The sequence below is a fragment of the Saimiri boliviensis genome, chromosome 11 (genome assembly GCF_048565385.1).
Source record: "Saimiri boliviensis isolate mSaiBol1 chromosome 11, mSaiBol1.pri, whole genome shotgun sequence".
NCBI lineage: Eukaryota > Metazoa > Chordata > Mammalia > Primates > Cebidae > Saimiri > Saimiri boliviensis.
In genome coordinates this window covers 10231920-10257562 of record NC_133459.1, presented here as the reverse complement: position 1 = coordinate 10257562, position 25643 = coordinate 10231920, and the positions used below count along the sequence as shown (strand labels likewise).

Here is a 25643-nt window from a genome sequence, read left to right as displayed (position 1 = left end):
AATGTACCAGGCGCTGTGCTGAGTATTGGAAAGAACATGGACCCTCAACCATGGACACTCTGTCCTTTGGTAGGAAAGTCTGAGATTATACAAAATAGCAACATTCTAAAATATTCATCCATAAGAAAAGAAAGGGGGCTGGAAGCAGTGGCTCAGGCTTGTAATCTCAGCACTTTGGGAGGCTAAGGCAGGCATCTAAGCAACTCTAGACTGCTTTAGTCTAAGAGTTGGAGACCAGCCTAGGCAACATGGTGAAACCTCGTTTCTATAAAAAATACAAAAATCAGGCCAGGTGCGGTGGCTCATGCCTGTAATCCCAACACTTTGGGAGGCTGAGGTGGGCGGATCACCTAAGGTCAGGAGTTTGAGACCATCCTGGCTAACACGGTGAAATCCTGTCTCTACCAAAAATACAAAAAAAATTAGCCCGGCGTATTGGCACATTCCTGTAATCCCAGCTACTCCGGAGGCTGAGGCAGGAGAATTCCTTGAACCCGGGAGGCAAAGGTTGCAGTGAGCCAAGATCATGTCACTGCACTACAACCTGGGTGACAGAGCAAGACTCTGTCTAAAAAAAAAAAAAATTAGCTGGGCATGATGGTGCATGCCTATAGTCTGAGTTACTCTGGAGGCTGAGGTAGGAGGATCACCTGGGCCCAGGGAGGTTGAGGCTGCAGTGAGCCATGATTGTGCCACTACTCCAGCCTGGGCTACAGAGTGAGAAATCCTGTCTCAAAACAAAGCCAGGTGGGGGGGAGGGGTGTTGGGCCGGGAGGAACTCACTTTATGAAACGCCTACCACATGCCAGGCGCCATGTTAAGTACTCTATGAGCACTACTTCATTTAAACCCGGAATTACCCTACAAGGCAAATACCATCATCCTCCCTCGCAGAGAAGACACTGGAAGCTCAGAGAGATTACATAGCTTGTCTGAAGATATCATGGGGGTAAGTGATCTACCCACCCAGTGCTGCCAGGCTAGAAAGCCCAAACTCTGCACTTCACCAGTCAAGCTCCAGGAATGATATGAATATAAGGCATGCCTGTTTGTCTGTCTGTCCCCTGGAAAGTGTAAGTTTCCCGAGGATAGGGATCAGGTCTCATTTCCCACTATACTTCCCAGAGCTCAGTCAACTGCCCGTTAACACAATACTTGCTCAATAAATTGAGTGGTCTTGCAGCCACCTGCAGATGGCGCCAGAGGCGATCTAGTCGTTGATAATGAATTGATGATGGTCTGGAACAAAGGACATGGAGAAATTAATCTCTTCTGCCCTCATTCCCCCACAGCCTTTGTGCCTCTGTGTCTCACACATGGCTGTGAGTGGCCTGTTCTTCAGAGGAGCTTTACTATGTTGACATTTGAGATGGCAGGATAATTTATGGAGGTAGCTTTTGCTACTAGCTCACTGCGTGTCCTCAAAGGCCAGGGGCCAGGGGCGTGCCTCGTTTATCTTGCCTCCTGGGGCAGAGCAGGCTCTCCGTAAAGGTGTTTGGCCAAGGCAAGTGTCAGCTGGAAGGCCCTCATTGGTCACCATAGTGACTTCTAACTCCCTCAGCAGCTCCCCTGAATCTGAGAGCCTCCCACCTGGCATTCCCTTGGCTTCAATGCAGCCCAGAGCTGAGGGGCTCCCCCGACTCACAGGAGACACGGGCTCAGCGCCCCTGCTTCACGAGATGTTTTCCAGGACCTCATCTCTCCAGGCCATTCATCTTGATTATGTATTGGCAGCTGTGGATGATTAAACGCCCCGCCATTCTCTCGTTTGTTTCTCAGCAAGGAAGTGTCGGAGTTTTCATTCTGCAGAAGGCTTTGACCTTGGCAGTGGTCAGAGTGCCCTTGGCACACCTGCCTCAATGCTCCAGTTTTCTGACTGCACAGACGAAAGAGGCAGATTAAAGAAAACTGAGTCTTACTCTCTCAGGCAGCAACAAGGTGGGGGGTGGGGAGGGCTTTCTCCAGCTGGGGGAATTGAGCTGTCCATCAGCACCTGTTTCCATGAAACAATCACCTCTCATGGCCACCTCTTCCTAGTAACCTCGATCACCATTCACTGTCACCTCTTCCTGGAAGCCTTCCTGATACCCAGAAGGCCCATCTTTACCTTGATGTTCTGCGGTGGTTGATTATTCTACGGTTGACATGTGTCAACCTCCTCTCCCTCCACACAGCACACTGAACCTAAAGAGTGAGCATCCTGTGTCCCAAACACGCATACAACTATCAGGTCCAGGTGCTGCCCACCCCGAGGCGGGAAGGGGCTCTCTTCCCTCTCCTCAAAGGTGGCCAGCCCTATTCTCAGGAGGCAGGTTTAGGATGCAGGTCACTGGGCAGTTTCTGGGAGCTTGGGCACTGCTGCTCCCACGCTCGTGATGTGGGCACTCTGCTTCAGGGGCTAGATGAGGACTGGAAAAGAAGAGACGAATGAAGACAGACAGATGAGGGGAAAATAGCATAAATTTAACCTGAGACAGGACCTTTGCCTCCATCATCACGGGTAGGCAGGAGCTACTCTCCATTATCTGGGGATGGGCAGACTTTGACTTGTAACTTTGGCCCAACCAGCCAGCGTAGGTTAGACCAACAGGCTTATTTATTATCCCCACAGAGCCGGCCCCTGGGGGTGTTGGTGGGAATGCCGCCAGCCAGGAGGCCGCCATCCCACCCTAATGGGAAACCACCTCCCTGGCACGGACGCATGGGTCCCTCTGCAGGCCTCTAGCTGGCCCCATCACTTACACACCTGGGAGCAGCTAAGGGCAGACCAACGGATTGAGTCCCTTACATGCAAAGCCTTGTAGGGCAAGCAGAGAGATGAGGAGCAGTTTGTGCTGAAGGCTGGGTGCGGTGGCTCACGCCTGTAGTCCCAGCAGTTTGGGAGGCCAAGATAGGAGGATTGCTTGAGGCCAGGAGTTCAAGACTAGCCTGGCCAACATAATGAGACCCTGTCTCAATTTTTTAATGAAAAATTATAATGAACTTGCATCTTGGTTTTATCACTTACTAGCTGGATAACCCTAGACAAGCTTAATAATCTCCCTGAACCTGTTTCCTCTCTTATGAAAAACAGACCTTAATGTCCCATTTGTGGGGTTGTTATGAGCACTAAAAGAACGTATTTAAGCATCAGAACAGTGCCTGGTCCATAGTGAGTATTCAACCAATGATGTCTTTATTCCTGCCATTCCCTTGGCCAGTCATCCAATACATTTATTTAGAGACTTCTCTGTGCCAGGAATATGAGCTGGATCTTAAAAGCTCTTAAGAGTTACTGCCATCAGACTGGGTGCAGTGGCTCAGGCCCGTAATCCCAGCACTTTGGGAGGCCGAGGCAGGCAGATCACGAGGTCAAGAGATTGAGACCATCTTGGCCAACCTGGTGAAACCCCGTCTCTACTAAAAATACAAAAATTAGCAGGGTGTGGTGGTGGGTGCCTGTAGTCTCAGCTACTTAGAAGGCCGAGGCAGGAGAATCGCTTGAACCTGGGAGGAGGAGGTTGTGGTGAGCTGAGATCGTGACACTGCACTCCAGCCTGGGTCACAGAGCAAGACTTCCTCCTAAAAATAATAAGATGGCGGGTGGGGAGTTGGGGAGATCCAGCATGGGGAGAAATGCCAGATACAGGTGAAGGGGAGGAAGGCAGCAAATCACACTGCCACGTGTGTACCTATGCAACTATCTTGCATGTTCTTCAAATGTACCCCAAAACCTAAAATGCAATTTAAAAAGAAAGGAAAAAGAAAAGAGAAAAAAAAGAAGAAAAATAAGAAGAAGAAGAAGAATGAGTTACTGTCATGGTTCTCCTCTACTCTCAACCCCAAATGGAACTCACCTATTTTTACTGTTCAGGGCTGGCCAGCTGATGTGATGTAGTGGTCCAAACTCTCACACCTCTCAGTCAGCCCGAGAGCATCCAGCCCCTCCCATGTAACTCAGTCATTCAACAACCAGTTACCGAGTGCCTGCTCTGTTGCACCACACACTGCTAGTGCTGAGATGGGCCAGAAAAGAAAACACGGTCCTTATATTCTGGTTCTACCACCTGCTGGGACAAACTGTAACAAACATGTTGACAAACTAATAGATGCGTAACGCACGCCATGCTGTTGTCTTCCCTGTTAAACCTATTTGTGATGGTAATGGGAGGCAATTCTAAGCCAAGCTGGGGGAGAAATGGGCAAGGATATGGCAGGAGCATGGGAGTGCGGACGTTGGAGGAGCCCTTGAATCACACCACTCAGAGCTCTGCCCCTTGGGATGCATTAACATCATAGAAGGGCCCCAGACCAACTGTGTTACCCCACTCAGCCTGGTTGGCAGCGTGTGTCCAAGGCCCTCACTGTTCCTCCCAGAGCTCCAGCATCTTCTGAAATGAGTCTGTGTCTTGCAATTACAGCTTTTCCCCAACCCCGGGAAGCCGTTTGCCAGCCTCCTGATGAGTCCAAACTCAGCCTCTGTCCCCTCCTCAGGCAGGAACCCAACTCGGTTTACACCACCGTTCGCCATCCTAGCTTGGTCACTCACGGTGGAAGGGCTGTCCCAATTTGAAGAAGGGCAGATCACAAATGTCAACTGGCTGGAACCCAAGTGCCAGGTCCTTGCCAGAGGCACTCCTTTACACCAGCCTGCACAGTCAGGAGCCCATAATGAAAGAGGCTGACAGTCCATTAGCAGCAGAGTGGTCCGCAGGGCTCAGAGGACAGGAGCTGTCATCCCCTCACTTCAAGGGCTTTCGAGGTAAAATCAACTCTGTGAGCATGCGTTTGTGTGTGTGTGTGCGTGTGTGTAAAATCTTTTAACAAAAGAATATCAATCACAGCTGTTCCTGTCACGATGGGTAGATAGTCAACAATCTGACATCAAGGAGAGGAAATGTCAACATGGCTCTTGTACTCTGTCCTCCCAACCCCTGGGGCAGGTCTGAAAGACAATCCTGTAATAGCAGAACAACTGAATCACAGGATTGGAAGAACTTAGAGGTCTTCTCATCCAACGCCTCTCTGATGTGACTCGTCACGCCCATGTTCCTGACAAGGAATCATCTTTTTGCTTGAATGCCTCTAGTCACAAAGAACTCACCACCCCACTGGGACATTTTGAACATCCCAGTTGCTGATTTCTCTAACGGCTAAGAAACCTTCCTGATCTGGCCGGGCATGGTGGCTCATGCCTGTAATCCCAGCACTTTGGGAGGCCAAAGCATGTGAATGGCTTGAGGTCAGGAGTTCAAAACCAGCCTGGCCAACATGGTGAGACTCCGTCTCTACTAAAAATACACAAATTAGCCGCGCGTAGTGGCAGGCGCCTATAGTCCCAGCTACTCAGAAGGCTGAGGCAAGAGAATCACTTGAACCCCAGAGGCAGAGGTTGCAGTGAGCTGAGATCGCACCACTGCACTCCAGCCTGGGTGACAAGCGCTAAACTTTGTCTCAAAAAAAAAAAAGCTTCCTGATCTAAGAACTTCAACTTGGAGACATATAACTTCTACCCATTGGTCCTAGTTTTTACCCTTTGAAGCCACACACAAAAGAAAGAAAAAGAGGGGAAAAAAAAAAAAAGCCAACCTGACTTCCCCAAGATAGCCCTCTTGTGGCTCTCCTTTCCAGGCTGACATGGCTTTATGTACCCCCACGCATCTGCCAACCACATTCTGAACAAGGTCCAGTTTGTTGATAACATCCTACTCTTGTTGCCCAGGCTGGAGTGCAATGGCTTGATCTCAGCTCACTGCAACCTCCACCTCCTGAGTTCAAGCAATTCCCCTGCCTCAGCCTCCCAAGTAGCTGTGATTACAGGTGTACACTACCATACCCAACTAATTTTTGTATTTTTAGTAGAGATGGGGTTTCACCATGTTGGCCAGGCTGGTCTCAAACTGCTGATCTCAGGTGATCCATCCACCTTGGCCTCCCAAGTGCTAGGATTATAGGTGTGAGCCACCACGCCCAGCCTTTTTTTTTTTTTTTTTTTTTTTTTTGAGACGAAGTCTTGCTCTGTCACCGAGGCTGGAATGCAGTGGCACGATCTTGGCTCCCTGCAACCTCTGCCTCCCGGGTTCAGGTGATTCTCTTACCTCAGCCTCCCCAGTAGCTGGGATTACAGGTGCACATCCCCAAGCCCCAGTAATTTTTGTATTTTTGTAGAGACAGGGTTCCGCCATGTTGGCCAGGCTGGTCTGGACCTCCTGACCTCAAGTGATCCAGCGGCTTGACCTCCCAAAGTGCTGGGATGACAGACATGAGCTACCTCGCTTAGCCCCATTCCATATTTCATAGCATGTGGTCAAATGCCTTGCTGAAATCCAAGCACATTATACCCACAGCATGTTCTTGATCTCTCACCACACTGATTCCATTAATATCTAGAGAAAAGAAAGAAGAAAGTGCCCAGGACTGGCCCCAGCCCAGGCAGAACTTCCGCCTTCCTTATTCTGGACACTAATTCTATTAATTCCACTTCAGATCACATTACCCTGCATGGAAGTTGGAGTTCATTACTGACTCAGACTAAGCTTTGGCCCAGGTCAAAGGCTCAGGTGTTGGTTTTATTTTAATTTACTTCTTTAGGAAACAGAGTCCCGCTCTGTTGCCCAGGCTGGAGTTCAGTGCTGTGATCTCGCCTCACTGCAATCTCTGCTTCCCAGTTCAAGCGATTCTGCTGCCTCAGCCTCCCGAGGAGCTGGGATTACAATTACAGGCGCACACCACCATACCCAGCTAACTTTTGTATTTCTTTGTAAACAAAGTTTCACCATGTTCGCCAGGCTGGTCTCAAACTCCTGACCTCAAGTGATCCACCCGCCTTGGCCTCCCAAAGTGCTGGAATTACAGGCATGAGCCACAGCACCTGGCCTGGTGTTGGTTTTAATATAGGAGTAATGGAAGCATTAGACAACATATGTCATATTCCTCTTTTCCCACCTGACTCCAGAAGAAGCCAGAGATTCCAAAGGTCCCCTGGGTGGGATTCAGCGAAGGCCCTGCAAAGGATAGGGAAGAAGGGAAATGCTTTGAGTACGGGAGGTGGATGGACATCATAAGTAGAATGGTAGTGTCCAAGACTGGACAGAAATGTGACTGGAGTAGCAGGAACCAGTGCCCCACTGGTACTTGTCACCAGGGAGGGGCATCCTGAACCCTTCTAGAGGAACAGTGTCCAAGACAAGGGCAGATTCCAGGGCCAAACGCCAGCATCCAGTAGTAGAGAGGTGACCTCACAGATGGTAAGCACAAACTCCTGGATCTGGCCCCAGAGAGGCCAGGAGTCTTGGATTATCACAGACAGGAGGGTGCTCAAGAGGTAGTGGGCATTGAATTTCCAGCCACCTGACTGGGGAGCAGAATAAATCTGACTCAAAGAAATAAAGGCAGCAGGACACGGTGGTTCACGCCTATAATCCCAGCACTTTGGGAGGCCCACATGGGTGGATCATCTGAGGTCAGGAGTTGAAGACCAGCCTGGCCAACATGGTAAAACCCCATCTCTACTAAAAATACAAAAATTAGCTTGATGTGGTGGTGAGTGCCTGTAATCACAGCTACTGGGGAGGCAAGAGAATGGCTTTGAACCTGGGAGGCAGAAGTCGCAGTGAGTCGAGATCGTGTCACTCCATTCTAGCCTGGGCAACACTGAGACTTGGTCTCAAAAAAAAAAAAAAAAAGAAAGAAAAAAAGAAATTAAGAAAGGCAAGTGTCAGATTCCAGAGTCACTGAGAAAACTCATACCCCTGTATCTCCATGGCTGTCACACCGTGGCTCTCCTTCTCTCTGATATTCATGCCGTGGATTTTTGGGACCCCAGTGTATTGCTTTGTATTTATTCACACTACATTTTTCTTTTGATCCATCAAAGCAGCCTTTTGATTTATGAGACTCCTAATTGTCAGTCATTTTGTAAGCTCCTCCTCCAAGGTTCATGAAATCTTCTATTTTGGCTGCCTAATCCGAGTCATTAATAACAGGTGTTGAATCCAGCTGACCAAAGGGCAGAGGACAGAGCTCCAAGTGCTGAGGGCTCCTTCCCAGCTGACACTGACACACTGATCAGTGAGCTCTCCCACCGCCTGTTCAGTCTCTCAGGAATTTATCTAATTCCACTGTTATCCATCCCACATATCTCTCTGCCTTGTTCATAGGATATATTGTCCAATGCCTAGCTGAAACCCAAATGTACTCAATCTACCTCATGTTCTCCATCTATCAGCACAGTGACCCTATCAAGCAAAAGAAAAATGAAATGAAAGGAGGTTAATCTGGCCTGACTGCTGTCTGGCTCTTGGCAAATCCATTGTAGCTACATGGAGTCCCCAATGCTTTTTTTTTTTTTTTTGAGACAGGGTCTCGTTCTGTTGCCCAGGCTGGTGTGCAGTTGTGTGATCATAGCTCACTGCAGCCTCGACCTGCCAGGCTCAAGCGATCCTTCCACCTCAGCCCCCTGAGTAGCTGAGACTACAGGAACACACCACTACACCCAGCTAATTTTTTTTTTTTTTTTTTTTAAATTTGTAGAGATGGAGTCTTACTATGTTACTTAGGCTGGTCTCGAACTCCTGGGCTCAAGTGATCCTCTCACCTTGCCCTCACAAATTGCTGTAAATGCCCAGTCCCACTGCCATTTCTAAAGGCCCCTTGAATCTGGTCAAACCCTACCCAAACTCATCACCAAACACCAGTTGCCCCACCCCACAGCCTGAATGTCCAATGTCTCTGCCTTGGTCTCCCTGAGACTTACAAATCAGAGTTCACAATCTGACAATAAGCATGAAGAAAGCAAAAACCAGAAGCCAGACCACTGACGAACACTTTCTTCCTTCTTTTTTTAATTAAGAAGTCTAAAGAAAACCTTCATTGATGCAGGGGACATAATATAAATTACAGTGACCTGCATATAAAACCTGGCACCAAATTTGGCCTTGGGGAACACTGATATATAAAAATATGCATTAAAATCTGCACCGGGGCACAGTGCAGAGCTGGAAGCCCGGATGGGAGTGACCACCAGGGCATGCGTGGTGCGTGGACGCAGGGAGCCAGTGGTCCTCCAGCCTCAGGGTGAGCCCTGCATGAGAATGGCCCACTCCAAGGAGAGGTCAGAAGGCAAAACCCCTGTGAGCACCAAAAAGCCACAAGCCTAGTATGAAACGAAAATGGTGCTGGGAAGCACAGGGGAGAAGGGTCATCTTTCTCTCCTTATCCCTGGACTCTACCCGCCATCAGAAGATTCTGGCTGTCTGCTAGACAAACCACCTTTGATTTAACTTTAGAGGAACTTTTGCCATTTTCTTTTTTCTTTTTTTGAGAAGGAGTTTCGCTCTTGTTACCCGGCTGGAGTGCAATGGTGCGATCTCGGCTCACCGCAACCTCCGCCTCCTGGGTTCAGGCAATTCTCCTGCCTCAGCCTCCTGAGTAGCTGGGATTACAGGCACGTGCCACCATGCCCAGCTAATTTTCTGTATTTTTAGCAGAGACGGGGTTTCACCACGTTGACCAGGATGGTCTCGATCTCTTGACCTCATGATCCACCCGCCTCGGCCTCCCAAATTGCTGGGATTACAGGCTTGAGCCACCGCGCCCGGCTGCAATTTTCAAACATGTTTTTTTCCAAGTAAGTCAATCAATTCAAACTCGAGGTTCCACATCATCATGAGCTTGGATCTGAAAGATTAAGAACTAGTTCTTACATTATTTTCTGCAGGCCAAGACCTTGAAATACCTACGAGAATGGCTATAATCACAAGAAAAAACAATGACGACCGTTTTCAATCTATTTTAGTCCTGGATCAAATGCAACCGAGCAATCCTGGCCTCGTAATTACACTTCACAGGCAATGCAATGACACGTAGCCAGGATAAATGCTGGAACCGCCCCACTCTGGGTGTGACCTCACTGAAGCCCTCAACTATCTTTCCACAAAGTCTCGGGGAGAGGCAGGGTCAATACTGCACATGTCTTCAGGGATGAAGACACAGCCCCTTCACTGTTAGGGCCCATCACTCTGGCTGAACAGAGGTCAGGACTTGCTTATCCACTGGCTAGTCATTCACTGGATCCCTGCTCTGCCCATCCTGTGGCTCTGTGGAAAGTGGCAGCTGTCCCGGACTGGCTGCTAAGCTATTGCTCAAATAGTCTTGCTCCACAGATGGGAAATACACAAATGGGAACAACACAGAGGTGGAGAGGTGGAGGGTGGGCATGGAGAACATCAGAAGATGCAATCCAGAGGGAAAAGCCCTCTGGGCTTTCAGTATCCCACAAGGATGGCAGCGACTCTACCGTTTCAGGGCTCCTGATAGTTACTGAAAGGGCTGAGAGTCCTTCCTGTCACTCTGGTAGATACAATAAAGGGAAAACAGCCACCCTACTGATTTCTATCCAAAAGCAGTGATCTTCTCCATTGCCTCCAGGGTGGTTTTTTTTTCTTCCCAGTCCCGGGCTTGACTGTCTTTCTGCAGAGTAATCTGACACTTTTCCTCAACTGTGGCAATAAGTGAAAGGAACAAAAGACCGGAATCACTATGCAGGCAAAAAGCTGACAGCCACACAGGCTGTTAATGAGGGACTCTCTCTCAGGCAGCATGCCGCAAGACACGGGTGCTAAGAGTAAGAGACAGGTAGCCCCTGTGTTAGTGAGGCCTGACACCAATCATACCACATCATACAAGACCGAGAAAGCAGGACGACACTCTGCCTAGTTATTAGGGCCTTTTCGGGAGAGGAGGCCAAACTGGGCAGCTCCTTCACAAAGTCCGAAGACATTTTGTACTAAACAAAGAAGAACTTCACTGCAAAATGACCTGAGAACACCCTCTAGTGGAAATTATTAATAAAACAAGGACCATGCGTCCAATTCACCTTCTAATACAAGAACGATTTTTAAATTCCCCATAAAATGGGGAAAAAAACAAAACAGAAAAACAACATATTATCTTTAAGAACACAAAAACAATTTTTAAAAGGTGGGAGTTCCCACTATGCTTAGTACCCTGACCGCCAAATCACATTCCTTCCTCAGAGGCTCTGACTTCAATACATTCTAAGAAACGGGGATATGTCATGGGGGGAGCTACTGGTCCCCTTAAAGTTTGGGCAGACTGCCTGCTGGTGCCAGAATGATGCCAAACACGTAGAAAAGTCCCAGCAAGAGGTTGAGCTTGGCAGTCCTCTGGGGCAGTTTGTTGAAGGCCTGGCTTCGGAATTGTCTCTCAAGGGAGAAGGCCATGGGAATGGTGAGCAGGGGGAGCGCCAGGCTGATGCTGCAGTGCGTGGCCAGGATGCTGAAGACCAGGTAAGGCAGGAAGAGCAGCGTGTTGTAGAGAATGTAGGAGAACGTGGGGCCGATGAGGATGGCCAGTGTGACGATGCCAGCCTCCCGGTCGGAATCCATGTCCCTGGTGTTGTTGGAATGGAGAACGGCCTCGGTGCTAAGGGCAAGGGGGATGGCATAGACCAGTGGGAAGATGGCCAGGGACCCCACCTGGACGGCGTAGGCGAACATCACAGCCAGCGGGCCAAAAGTGATGAGGATGATGAGGTCTCCCAGAGCCACGTATTTGAATCCAATTCCTGCGGCCAGAAAATCCAGAGAGTTGGTGTGAGACCAAGGCTAGAAATTTAGGCACTATTCAGTGAAGAGGCAGGCCACTTCTGGCTGGGAATGGTAAATCCTTAGACTGTGCAGGTGGGCACTCATTTCATCCTTTAACCCCACAGAGCAAATCCTGATTTCTTCTCCAATGACACAGGTGCTGAGAGAATGCCCAATGAGGCCTCAAGTCCCTCTTCTCAAGTTCATACCATTTCCCTTCCTACTGTTCCCCAACAGAGCTCTGCAACACAGCACACCGGGCACACACTACACTCTTAGTTCAATGAGTCTTACAATCCAGTTCTTTGCTGTCTTTCGCCCTTCACCAACTCCTGCAAGACACCATGAGATCAGTCCCTCAAAGAACAGCCACCCCGGGCTTCTACTTTTCCACTTCCTTTCCCTAAATCTAAAGGCATCTTCTGGCTTTAAAAACCCCCAGTGAAGGCCAGGCATGCTGGCTCATGCCTGTAAGCCCAGTACTTTCAGAGGCCAAGGTGGGCGGATCACGAGGTCAGGAGTTCAAGACCAGCCTGGCCAATATGGTGAAACCCCATCTCTACTAAAAAATACAAAAATTAGCCAGGCGTGGTGGCACACACCTGTAGTCCCAGCTACTCAGGAGGCTGAGGCAGGAGAATCGCTGGAACCCAGGAGGCAAAGATTGCAGTAAGCCGAGATCACGCCAGATCATGCACTCTAGCCTGACGACAGAGTGAGACTCTGTCTCAAAAAAAAAACCCAGTGAATCTCAGTGAAATTTCAGGGTCCCTAAACTTCTACCCCTGCAATACGCAAAACAGCGAGGACAGGAGAGTCATAATGCTGCTTCCCTTCTCTGGCTCCCATGAAGTTGAAACTAAACCATCCCTAACTCCTGCTTTTGTCCTGCTCATCTACTTCAAAGCCTGTCTAACCCACTTCCTTCAAACCTGCCCATTCTCTCCATCTGCAGGGCCACACTCCATCCCCCTGACCCCATTCCCAAATCTACCTCACGGTCATCTGATGCCTGGGACCCTGCAGCATCTTCCAAATTGGTCTATCAGCTTCCAATCTCATCACCCCCCTCCTCCCAGTCCCTTATCTAATCTCTAAAAAGGAGTTGAAGTGAACCTTTAAAAATACGAATCTGACCACCTTCTCCCCAAACACACTTAAACCCTTATCAGCAACTCATCCTGGGGATAGAAGTCCCAGGTCTTTAACATGGCTCACCTGTGGTCCAGCCCAACCTCTCCTGCCTCACCTTGAGCTCTCCTCCCCACTTCACACAGACTTCTTCCAGTCCACCAGAGCCGTCAGACACCTCTCCCTTGGCCTGGCTAACTCTACTCACCCTTTAAGACTGTAAAGACCATTCCCAGGACCACCTCCCCTCACCCCTAAGCCACATTTGATCCCCTTGCAATATGCTCCCATGGCAATCTGCCTGCCACGCTCATAAACTTCATCATGCTTTGAATTACTCTCTACCTTTCTTGCTAAACTGTAAGCTCCATGAGGGCAGGACATGTGTCTGGCTTGGTCACAGCTTACTCCCCAATACTTGGCACAAGGGCCAAACTGAACACAGAGCTACAGTAACAAGCACCTAGAATTTGGGACCAAGGTCAGGAAAAATCTCCCACTCAGACTGAAACAGGTAAAGCAGTATTGAATGGGTCGAGGTGCTCACTGAGGGAGGTGACGCATGCATCTATTGCTACAGAAGCTTACCAAACTCGAGTTCTAACCAAGCTACGAGATAGGACTCAGGATCAGAAAATAAAGCTCCGGTTAGGCATTTTAACTAGTCTAAAATGACAGATGTTCCCACTTCCCAGAGGAATCAAAATAAAATAGAATGACAGATAACAATGGTCTTTAGATGCTCAAAAGCCATGGCAGCTATGGAACAAGATCCAGCCCAAATTCACCTTCACATCAGCAACTGCGGTTCTTTGGTGCTAATTACGTACCCTTCGTTCTTTAGAACAAAGTGTCCCCAGGGAAGGGAATTAAGACATGGCCACTGACCTCTCCAACACCCAGCAAGCTAATTCTGCACCTCAAGCCATGTTGTTTTTCCTTCTATTTGGACAATTTTTGTAACAAGCCATGTTTTAATAAATAATTAGGTTGCATGAGGACATGCCCTCCAGGGGGATGTTCCCTCAAGCAGAACACCAGCTCCAGCTCTGAATTAGTAAATTGATGTCTCTTGCAGTATCTCACACATTTAAAGAACTACACCGCCCAATGAAGATGCTGGGCAGGAACACTCCCAGCACAGCGCTAGCCGGTTCCTCTACAGCTGCCCACTCCTGTGCTTGTTTTCTCAGCTCCCCAAGCAACTCCAGGGCTCTGGCTATGAAGAAAATGCAACAGCACTACAGACTTGACTTTTGGCTGGATTCTCCAAGAACACCTCCTCAGATCACTTGGCAAAAAGCAATGTAAGCAAGGTTGAGCAAAGATCTCTATCCCCACCACAAAACCAAGCACAACCCACTCTGGGAAGGAGAAAGATCTGGATATCTGACACAAGCAAACAGTAGACCCCTTGGGGAGAAAGTCATTTCCTAGTGTTTGACACATAGCCCAAGGCTCAAGTGCTCCACCTGATTCAGAGATGTGGCCCATCTGGGAGTTTCTTTTTAGTGATTCTTCCTCTCCCAACCCCATTTTCCGAATGAGCTTCTGAGCTTACACAGCGCAATACTGGACCGGTTCTCTACATAGCAGCCAGAAAGAATTTGCTAAGACATAAATCAAAAAATTGGCAAGACCCAGAGCAACTGGAACTCTTGCTGGTGGAAGTGTAAAGAAGTACAACCACTTCAGAAAAGTTTGGCAGTTTCTCATAAAATTAAACATCATCTGCCCTGTGACCCAGCAGTTCCACTCCTGGGCATTTACCCAAGAAAAATGAAAACAAATATCCCCAAACACCTGAACATGAATGTTCATTCGTAACAGCCAAAATATGGGAGCAATCCAAATGTCCCTGAACAGGAGAATGGATAAATAAGTTGTAGTATGTTACAAAAGAATGCTACTCAGCAAAAAAAGGAACTACTGATACACACAACACCGCAATGGAACAAAAACATCACGCTGAGCAAAAGAAGCCAGATGTAAGAGCTCAGACTAAAAATAAATACATATACATACATAGACAGTCCATACTGAATGGTTCTATTTATATGACAAGGCAAAACTAATCTAAGTGAGAGAAATCAGAACAATGGTTCTTTTCCTGCCTCTGGATGCAGGCAGGGATCGTGGGATTGACAGGCAAGAAGCTCTAGGAAGTGTTCTGCAGGATGACAAGGGCGTGGGTTATGCAACTGTATACATTTGTCAAAATTCATCAAGCTGCAACACTAAAGATCTGTGTATTTTACTGTGTGTCAATTACATGTCAATAAAAGTCAATGTTTAAAAAATCCTAAACCAGATTATGACACTATTCTGCTCAATAGTTTTCAATGCCTTCCCATTTCTTCATTCGATGAATATTTATTAAGTAATATTACATGCCAGGCACAGCTCTGGGTGCTAGGGGTTTAGCTACGAATAGGGACAGAAATCCCTGATTGCAGGGAAGGAGCTTGCAGTCTAAGGGGGAAGATAATTAACCAATTAAGTACTTTATATGGCACATTAGAAAGTAACATGAAGAAAACTAACGCAGGGAAGAGCAGCAGGGGGAGTATCAGGTGAGGGCATGGAGTGGGTGTGTGATTTTAAGCAAGGTAGAAAGCAAGGCCTCACTAAGCAGCTGACATTTGGGCTAATAGGTGAAGGAGGTGAGAAAGTGAACCACACTGTTAGAAGCAGGAAAAGCATTTAAAACAGAGGGAGCTGCATCTACGAAGGACCTGAGGGAGGGACATGAGGGGCCTGAGGGGCAGGAGGGGCCTGAGGGGCAGGAGGGGCCGGGCATGCTCCTGGACCAGAAAGGAGGGCAGTGTGGCTGGCCCAGGGTGAGCAGGAAGAAAGGAGGAGAGCAAAGGATGGGCAAAGAATGTAGGGCCCTGGGGCAGGGGGTGTCACTGTAAAGACCCTGACCTTTATTCTGAGCGAAATGGGAGTCACTGGAGAGTTCTGAGCAGGACTGACAGGGCTGCCCCATATTTTAACAGAATTACTCTGGTGGCTGAGTAGGGAACAGCCTGAACAGGACCAGAACAGATGCAAAGAGACTGGTTGGGAGCCTGTCAAAAAAAATCCAGGGAGAGATACCACAGTGGTGGCTGGAGATGGTGAGACATGGTCAGATCCTACACGCATTTGGAAAGGAGAGTCAAGAGAATTTGCTGATGAACTAGATGTGAGATGTCAAGTCAAGGAAGATGCCCACGGCTTTTGGCCTGAAGAACTAGGATGAAGCTGCCACTGAGTCAAATGGAGAAAAAGCTGTGGGTGAAGCAGGTTTCCTTGGGGAGAAGATCAAGAATTTGGTCTCAGACATGTTAAGCTTGAGATGTCTGTGAGACAATTCTAGAAGTTGCTGGGTAAGAAGTTAGACATGGGTCTGGAGTTTAAGAGTCACTAGCTTAACAGATGGCATCCGAAACCATAAGCTAAAATCGCCAAGGGAGTACGTGGAGATAGACAAAAGAGGTCCAAGGACGGAGCCCTAGAGGTTGGGGAGTAGGACTCATTAAGGTCACCATGACACGGCCCCTGCCTACCTCTCCAACTATGTCTCATGCCCTCTCTGGATCACACAGACCTTTCAGTAGATTCTAGCCGATGTCACATCCACTACATTTGTACTTGGTCCTTCAGGCCTGGAGGACTCAGTATCGCAATCAGACTCCAATTCTGCCCTATGGCCAGCTCCTTATCCTTTCATCTTCAAGTCCTAGTTTAAATGTCACTTTCACAAAGAGAGCCTCTTCCCTTCACCACCACCCTGTACTTTCTATTACAGCACCTCACTGATTGCCTTCACTCAACTTTTTGCAATTGGCTGCCAAGCCACCACAGCCTTTTGGTTTTCCTCTTAATCCTCTGGACACTTGCTCACATTCTGTTTACCTGTGCCTTTTCTTCTCCCACCTCTAACGTGAGAGTGTCCCAGGGCTCAGACCAGCACTGAATTTCCTACCAACACTCCCTCCCCTAATGACCTCACCCAGTACTACAACTTCACCTATAGACCAATGACTCCCAAATATGTAATCTCCAGCCCACACTTCTCTAAACTTGAACTACCCATTTGACATCTCTGTTAGGTGATCTAATAGACATTAAGATATCCAAAGTTGGCCAGGCACAGTGCCTCACACCTGTAATCGCAGCACTTTGGTAGGCCAAGGAGGGTGGATCACCTGAGGTCAGGAGTTCAAGACCAGCCTGACCAATATGGTGAAACCCTGTCTCTACTAAAAATACAAAATCAGGCCGGGCGTGGTGGTTCATGCCTATAACCCCAGCACTTTAGGAGGCCGAAAAGACCATCCTGGCCAATGTGGTGAAACTCTGTCTCTGATTTAAAAAAAGAAAAAAAAAATTAGCTGGGCGTGGTGATGCATGCCTGCAGTCCCAGCTTCTCAGGAAGCTGAGGCAGGAGAATCGCTTGAACCCAAGAGGTGGAGGTTGCAGTGAGCTGAGTTCATGCCACTGTACTCAGCCTGGTGACAGAGCCAGACTCTGTCTTAAAAAAAAAAAAAAAAAAAAAAAAATTAGCCAGGCATGGTGGTGCATGCCTGTAATCCAAGCTACTTGGGAGGCTGAGGCAGGAAAATCACTTGAACCTGGGAGGCAGAGGTTGCAGTGAGCCAAGAGCACGCCATTGCACTCCAGCCTGGGCAACAGAGCAAGACTCTGTCTCAAACACAAAACAAAACCATGAAGTCAATCTCCTGCTTTTCCCCCAAAACTTGTTCTACCCCCTGCCTTCCCCTTCTTACATGATGACATCACTCCATTTAGTATCTTCCAGTTCTCAGGTCACAACATCTGAGTTATGCTTATACAACTATTGATAGGCAATGGTACCATAAACTGGGGCCTTGAAGATGATGACGATATGGTATTTACAAGATGGACAGGCATGATTATTGGGCCATCAAGGGTAAATTATGAAAAGAGAGTACAGGCTGGGCGTGATGGCTCATGCCTATAATCCCAGCACTTTGGGAGGCCAAGGCAGATGTATCACGCAGTCAGGAGATCGAGACCAGTCTGGCCAACACAGTGAAACCCTATCTGTACTAAAAATACAGAAAGTTAGCCAGGCGTGGTGGTGTGCGCCTGTAATCCCAGCTACTTGGGAGGCTAAGGTAGGAGAACTGTGTGAACCTGGGAGGCAGAGGCTGCAGTGAGCCAAGATTTTGCCATTGCACTCCCACCCAGGTGACAGTGCAAGATACCATCTCAAAAAAAAAAAAAAAAAAAGAGGGAGAGAGAGAAAGTAGAAAGTGGACCTAAATACCCAGAAGTTCCTCCATCAATTAGATTTGTAACAAAAATTAATATGAATGGAATAACTCCAGTGGGATGGAAGATGCCCAGAGCATACCAGTGTTAGCAAAATGACAAAATTCATATAGCAATAAAGTTGTACTTCAAGAGCTAAGATGTCTAATGATGTCCAAAGGAAATATGAAGCTTCCATAGCCACCAGAAGGACAAACATACAATAATTAATTTTAGTGGATCTCAAATTTGTCTTATAGCAACAAACTCCTATTCATGTTAATGTCTTGATCAAATACCACAATGCAAAATACCCATACATTAAATAAAAGAATTCCAGCTGGGAAACATGACCTGGACTTTTTTAACAATATATTTAATATATGTACACCCATTATGTTTTCAGGCAACAGAAGGAAAAATGCAACCCGATTTTTTTTCTCTTGTTAAGGTGCTGTCATTTAAACATAAACTTGGAGCACTTGGAATAGAATTCAGGTTTACAAGATGAAAACATGGTGAGAAGTATCAGATGGCAGTAGAAGCATGTGTGGTTCTAAAGAGTAAAAATCTCGAGAAAGAAAACAGGGTTGGCTCCCGTCTTGTAATTTCAGCACTTTGGGAGGCTGAGGCGGGCACATTACTCAAGGCCAGCAGTTCAAGACCAGCCTGGACAACATGTTGAAAGTCTGTCCCTACAAAAAACACAAAAAATTAACCGGGTACGGTAGCACACGCGTGTAGTTCTAGCTACTCAGGAGACTGAGGCAGGAGGATAGCTTGAGCCCAGGAGGCGGAAGTTGCAGTGAGCTGAGATCTGAGTGACAGAGTAAGACCCCCATTTCAAACAAAAAAAAAGGAAAAAAAAAAGAAAACAGAAATGGCCAGCTTTATCCATCTTGCTAAGTGAAAGAGAGCTGCAGTTGAAATTATTTACAGGCCGGGCGTGGTGGCTCACGCCTGTAATCCAAGCACTTTGGAGGCCAAGGCGGGTGGATCACCTGAGGTTGGGAGTTCAAGACCAGCCTGACCAACATGGTGAAACCCCATCTTTAAAAAAAAAAAGAAAGAAAATAACTGAAATGGGAAAAGGCCGGGCGCGGTGGCTCACGCCTGTAATCCCAGCACTTTGGGAGGCCGAGGCGGGTGGATCATGAGGTCGAGAGATTGAGACCATCCTGGTCAACAAGGTGAAACCCCGTCTCTACTAAAAATGCAAAAATTAGCTGGGCCTGGTGGCGCGTGCCTGTAATCCCAGCTACTCAGGAGGCTGAGGCAGGAGAACTGCTTGAACCCAGGAGGCGGAGGTTGCGGTGAGCCGAGATCGCGCCACTGCACTCCAGCCTGGGTAACAAGAGCGAAACTCCGTCCCAAAAAAAAAAAAAAAAAAAAAAAAGAAATTATTTACAAAGTAGCAGGTATTGGCAGGGTGTGGTGGTTCATGACTATAAATCCAGCACTTTGAGAGGCCAAGGCAGGTGGATCACTTGAAGTTATGAGTTTGAGATCAGCCTGGCCAACACGGTGAAACCCTGTCTCTGCTAAAAATACAAAAAATTAGCTGGCTGTGGTGGCAGGCACCTGTAATGTCAGTTACTCCGGAGGCTGAGGCAGGAGAATCACTTGAATCCTGGAGGCGGAGGTTTCAGTGAGCCAAGATCACGCCACTAAACACCAGCCCAGGTGGCAGTGTGAGACTGCATCTTAAAAAAACAAAACAAAAAAAAGGGTGGCCAGGAACGGTGGCTCACGCTTGTAATCCCAGCACTTTGGGAGGCAGAAGCAGTCAGATCAGGAGGTCAGGAGTACGAGAAAAGCCTGGCCAAGAGGGTGAAACCCCGTCTCTACTAAAAAATACAAAAATTAGCCAGGCACAGTGGCAGGTGCCTGTAATTCCAGCTACATAGAAGGCTGAGGCAGGAGAATAGCTTGAACCCAGGAGGCGGAGGTTGCAGTGAGCCAGGATCGCACCACTGCACTCTAGCCTGGGCGACAGAGCAAGACTCCATCTTCAAAGAAAAAAAAAGGTAAATGGATATACAATTTGAGATTAAAGTTAGTCTTTTTTTTTTTTTTTTTGAAACAGAGTCTCACTCTGTTGCCTAGGCTGGAGGGCAGTGGCATGATCTCAACTCACTGCAACCTCTGTCTCCCAGGCTCAAGCAACACTCCTGTCTCAGCCTCCTGAGTAGCTCATGCTACTCAGGACGCAGTGGCTCATGCCTGTAATTCCAGCACTTTCGGAGGCCAAGGCAGGTGCATCACCTGAGGTCAGGAGTTCAAGGACAGTCTGGGTAACATAGTGAAATCCCATCTCTAGTAAAAATACAAAAATTAGCTGGGCACGACAGTGCATTCCTATAATCCCAGCTACCCAGGAGGCTGAGGCAGGAGAATCACTGGAGCCCAAGAGGTGGAGGTTACAGTGAGCTGAGACTGTGCCATTGCACTCCAGCCTGGGCAGCGGAGCAAGACTCCATCTCAAAAAACAAACCAACAAATTACGTCATATCACATCACTCCCTTGCTCAAAATCCTGAAGTGGCTCCTCCATTCCAGAGCCAAGACCAGACCTACAAGGTCTATACAACCCGTGTGCCTCCCTACCCTCCCCAAACATACTTCTCTTACTTTACCCTCCTTTACCCTGTCCTTCATTCACACACTGGACTCCTTGCTGCTCTGTAAACTCTTTGGATACATTGCTGCCTGATGGCCTATGGCACTTCCTGTTCCTTTTCCTGAAACGCTCCTCTCTCAGATACCTGCTTGGCCAACTCCCTCATCTCTTACCTCCTTCAATCTAACTCAAATACTACATTTTGTTTTGTTTTGTTTTGTTTTGTTTTGTTTTGTTTTTGAGGCAGAGTCTCACTCTGTCGCTCAGGCTGGAGTGCAGTGGTGTGATCAGGGCTCACTGCAGCCTTGACCTCCTGGATTCAAGCAATTCTCCCACTCAGCTTCCAAAGTAGCTGGGACCATAGGCATGCACCACCATGCCCAGTTAATATTTTTTATTTTATATTTTGTAGAGATTGGGGTCTATGTTGCCCACGCTGGTCTTCAACTCCTGGTCTCAAGCGATCCTCCAGCTTCAGCCTCCTAAAGGGTTGGGATTGCATGAGTCACTGCACTCATCCAAATGTTACCTTTTTGATGAAGTCTACCCTGATCAAACTACTTAAAATAGTAATCTGTGTCCCCTTTTTATGCTCTACTTTTTTTTTTTTTGAGATGGAGTCTAGCTCTGTTGCCCTGGAGTGCAGTGGCACAATCTCGACTCACTGCAACCTGCACCTCCTGGATTCAAGCAATTCTTCTGCCTCAGCCTCCATAACTGGGACTACAGGCACGTGCCACCAAGCCCAGCTACTCTTTTATATTTTCAGTAGAGATGAGGTTTCACTGTGTTAGCCAGGATGGTCTCAATCTCCTGACCTTGTGATCTGCCCGCCTTGGCCTCCCAAAGTGCTGGGATTACAGGCACGAGCCACCGCATCTGGCCTGCTCTACTTTTTTTTCCCTGTAGCACTTATCATCTTTCATACACTATAATCAGGGTGATCAATTCAACCTGGCTGACCAGGAACTTTCCTGGTTTTAGCATCAGAAGTCACACATCCCACTTAATCCTATCACCTTAGTCCTAAGCAAACCAGGATGTTGGTCATCCTAATTCTCATTTTCTATTTTTACTTTCTGTCTCTTCTCATGACAATATATAAGTTTCACAAGGGCGGAGATCTGTGACTGATGTGTTCACATAGAGCAGTGCCTGGCACATTAACAGGTGCTCAATAAATAGGACTTACCCACCTGCCCATCACTACCTTAATCAGCCTTCTGCAAGAAGTCATCTAGGAAACTAGCTAGAAGTAATTAGGTATATCATTTTGAACTCTTCAAATTTAAGTCTACTAATACTTAAAACTATGGCATTATAAAGTATGAGTGATAAAAGAAAATGAGACACAAAAAATGTCCACATAGGCCGCGCGCATTAGCTCACACCTGTAATCCCAGCACTGTGGGAGGCCAAGACAAGCGAGTCACGAGGTCTAGAGTTCAAGACCAGCCTGGCCAACATGGTAAAACCCTGTCTCTACTAAAAACACAAAATTTAGCCAGGCGTGGTGGTACATGCCTGTAGTCCCAGCTACTCAGGAGGCTGAGGCAGAAGAATCACTAGAACCCGGGAGGCAGAGGTTGCAGTGAGCCAAGATCGTGCCACTGCACTCTTGCCTGAGCGATAGAGCAAGACTCTGTCTCAAAAAAAAAAAAAAAAAAAAAAAAAATATGTCCTGGCCGGGCATGCGTGTAATCCCAGCACTTTGGGAGGCTGAGGCAGGAGGATCACGAGGCCAGGAGTTCAAGACCAGGTGGCCAACATGGTGAAACCCCATCTCTACTACAAATATACTACTAAAAATGCAAAAACTGCCAGATGCAGTGGCTTACATCTGTAATCCCAGCACTTTGGGAGGATGAGGCAGGCAGATCACCTCAGGTCAGGAGTTCGAGACCAGCCTGATCAACACGGAGAAACCCATCCCCACTAAAAATACAAAAAAGTAGCCGGGCATGGTGGCACCCACCTGTAATCCCAGCTACTCAAGAAGCTAAGGCAGGAGAATCGCTTGAACCCAGGAGGCAGAGGCTGCAGTGAGTCAAGACGGAGCCATTGCACTCCAGCTGGCCAACAAGATTGAAACTCCATCTCAAAAAAAAAAAAAAAAAATTAGCCCAGCGTGGTGGCGCTCATCTGTAATCCCAGCTACTCGGGAGGCTCAGGCAGGAGAATTGCTTGAACCCGGGAGGTGGAGGTTGCAGTGAGCTGAGATCATGCCACTGCACTACAGCCTGGGCTACAAGAGCAAGACTCCATCTTAAAATAAAATAAATGTCCATATAAATTTTTGAGTCATGCCCTACGTCCATAAGTCAAGCCAGGATCTTCTCAAATCACTGTTTCAAAACATTCACGTGACCCACAATTATAGATTTTAAGTAAGGTGGCCTAATTTAGAAAGGCACCTTTGGCATCCCTATAACTCCTCTGCAAAGCAGCGGTTTCCAGTAGATGCGACTAAGGCCTGTAGCACACAGGACAGGCCATGTCTTACCTCCTGTGTAGAGAAAGGAGCCAGACAGGCCTCCAAAGTAGATGAGGGCCAAGTGTTCCAGTTTCAGAGAGGACAGGTAGTAGAGGCCAGCGGCACAGAAGCAGCCCAACGTGTAGAGGAAGACTCCGAACCGGACAACATCCTGGGGCTCCAAGATTCGATCCACAAGTGTCCTGTCATCACTCTTTTTGTGGTCAATGCCCTTGGAAAAGTCATAGTAAGTGTTGACCAAATTACCGGCCCCGTGCACAGCCAGGACAGCCACGGCACAACCCACCAAGAGCCTGGGATCCAGGACACCGTGGGATCTGTAGGCCAGGGCACTGCCCAGGGCCACCGGCGTGAGTGAGGCACTGAAGCTCCAGGGCCTCAAGGCCAGCACGTAAGAGGCGCACTTATGCCTCCAGGAGCGCTGGGGGAGCCTATCTTGCTCGGGACAGTCGTTCCCCAGCGGGTCCCTGTCCCCAGCCTTGACAGTCTCTCCCGACAGGATGTTAATCTTCTCCCCCAGGACCTGAGAGGCCGCCATGGGAGCTCCACGTGGTTGAAGTAAACTCTAAAGTGAGCCACGCGCAGTGACCGCCCCGGAGGAAGGAAGGACGGGGCGGGGCAGCCGGGCCTGACCTTCTTTCGGTTCCGTCCGGGGGCAGGACTGGTGTGGCGGCAGGGTCCGGGGGCAGCAGCAAGCGGGTGTTGCACCCCACGAGACCTGACGTCACCACCCCTACTACCTGTCACCTGGACGAAGTCTGTCTTCGGCCTCCAGCCCCGCGCTAGAGCCCACGGCTGAGCCGCGGCCGCCTTCCTCAGGCCGCCAAGACCGCCATCTTGTGCGCCGGCCTCTGGAGGTCCGCCCGGAAACATGTGCCGGTAGCGTGAGCCGGGCCGGAGGGTGAGCTGGTGGGCGGGCGGGAGGGGGCGGGGCCGAGCCAGAGGCCGGAGAAGGGCGGTGGGGGCGGGGCAAGAGGCAGGGCGGGGCGGGGCCGGCTCAAACGCGGGGAGAAGGGCGGGGAAGGGCAGAGCCGGGCCAAAAGCGGGGCGGGGTTGGAGCCGGGTCAGAGGCGGGGCGGGGTCAGAGGCGGGGAGAAGGGCGAGAAGGGGCGGAGCCGGGCCAGAAGCGGAGTGGGGTGGGGCTGGATCAGAGGTGGGGCGGGGTCAAGGAGGGGAGGGACCGGGTCATAGGTGGGGAGAAGGAAGGGGAGGGGCGGGGCAGGGTCCGAGGAGGGGCGTAGCCAGACCAGGGGTGGGGCGAGGACAGGTGAGGGGCGAGCAGCAGAGCGGGAGGGGGCGGGGACGGGGCGGAGACGGGGCGGGGACCCCCCCCCAGGGTCCCGCCCTTTTCCTGCTTGCACCAGGCCCGGCTGCTATTTCCAGACTCACTGGAAGCTGCCTCTCTTAGCATCATAAGCACAACTCGGGCAGGGCGCGGTGGCTCAGGCCTGTAATTCCAGCACTTTGGGAGGCCGAGGCGGGCGGATCACGAAGTCAGGAGATCGTGACCATTCTAGCTCTCACGGTGAAACCCGTCTCTACTAAAATAAAAAAAAGTATCCCGGCTTGGTGGCGTACGCCTGTGATCCCAGCTACTCGGGAGGCTAAGGCAGAGGAATCGCTTGAACTCGGGAGGCGGAGGTTGCAGTGAGCCGAGATCATGCCACGGCACTCCAGCCTGGACGACAGAGCTCCTGGACAGGGGCGGACTCGGCCTCAAAAAACTGCGTCTCAAAAACAAAGAAACTCAAAGGCGTGCCGCTTTAGGACTTGCCCGGCACTTTCATTCACGAAGTAGGAGTCATTAATTTATTCATGCTAATAAATTACTTATGCATTTATTGAGCGCCTGATGTCTCTCATATCAGACACTCTGATGTCTATCATATCTGCACCCTGGAAACACTCTTATGATGTGCCACTGCTCACTTCTGAGCTTTTCATTGAGTGACATCCTTCGGCCACTTAAAATCTGCCCATGGTGGGAGAATTCATACCACCCAAATCAGCAAATGCTTGATAACTGCTAAGTCGTCTAGACTTAAGAAAGTAGTGGAGAAAATGTTACTAATACTGGTTAAACTTAAAAGTGCAGGCGGGGCATGGGGGCTCACACCTGTAATCCCAGCACTTTGGGAAGGGGAGGCAGGCAGGATCACTTGAGGTCAGAAATTCGAGATCAGCCTGGCTGACATGGTGAAACCCTTCTCTACTAAAAGTACAAAAATTAGCCAGGCATGGTGGCAAGCACCTGTAATCCCAGCTACTCGGGAGGCTAAGGCAGAAGAATTGCTTGAACCTGGGAGATGGAGATTGCAGAGTGAGCCGAAAACGTGCCAATGGACTCCAGCCTGGTAGACAGAGCAAGACCCCGTCTCAAAAAAAAAAAAAAAATTAGCCAGGCATGGTGATGCATTCCTGTAATCATAGCTACTTGGGAGGCTGAGGCAGGAGAATTGCTTGAACCCGGGAGGCAGAGGCTACAGTGAGCCAAGATCACACCACTACACTGAGAGAGAGGAGAGAG

General features: G+C 48.9%; 1 protein-coding gene across 1 annotated transcript; it reads right to left on the bottom strand.

Moving 5' to 3' along the window:
* Positions 1-1268: 1268 nt before the first annotated feature.
* Positions 1269-23988, bottom strand: UBIAD1 (UbiA prenyltransferase domain containing 1). The gene is made up of 2 exons (XM_003936029.4): positions 23126-23988; positions 1269-11566 (listed from the first exon to the last, which is right to left on the bottom strand). The coding sequence occupies exons 1-2, from the start codon at positions 23652-23654 to the stop codon at positions 11079-11081; spliced, it is 1017 nt and encodes a 338-aa protein (XP_003936078.2). The 5' UTR covers positions 23655-23988; the 3' UTR covers positions 1269-11078.
* Positions 23989-25643: the final 1655 nt, after the last annotated feature.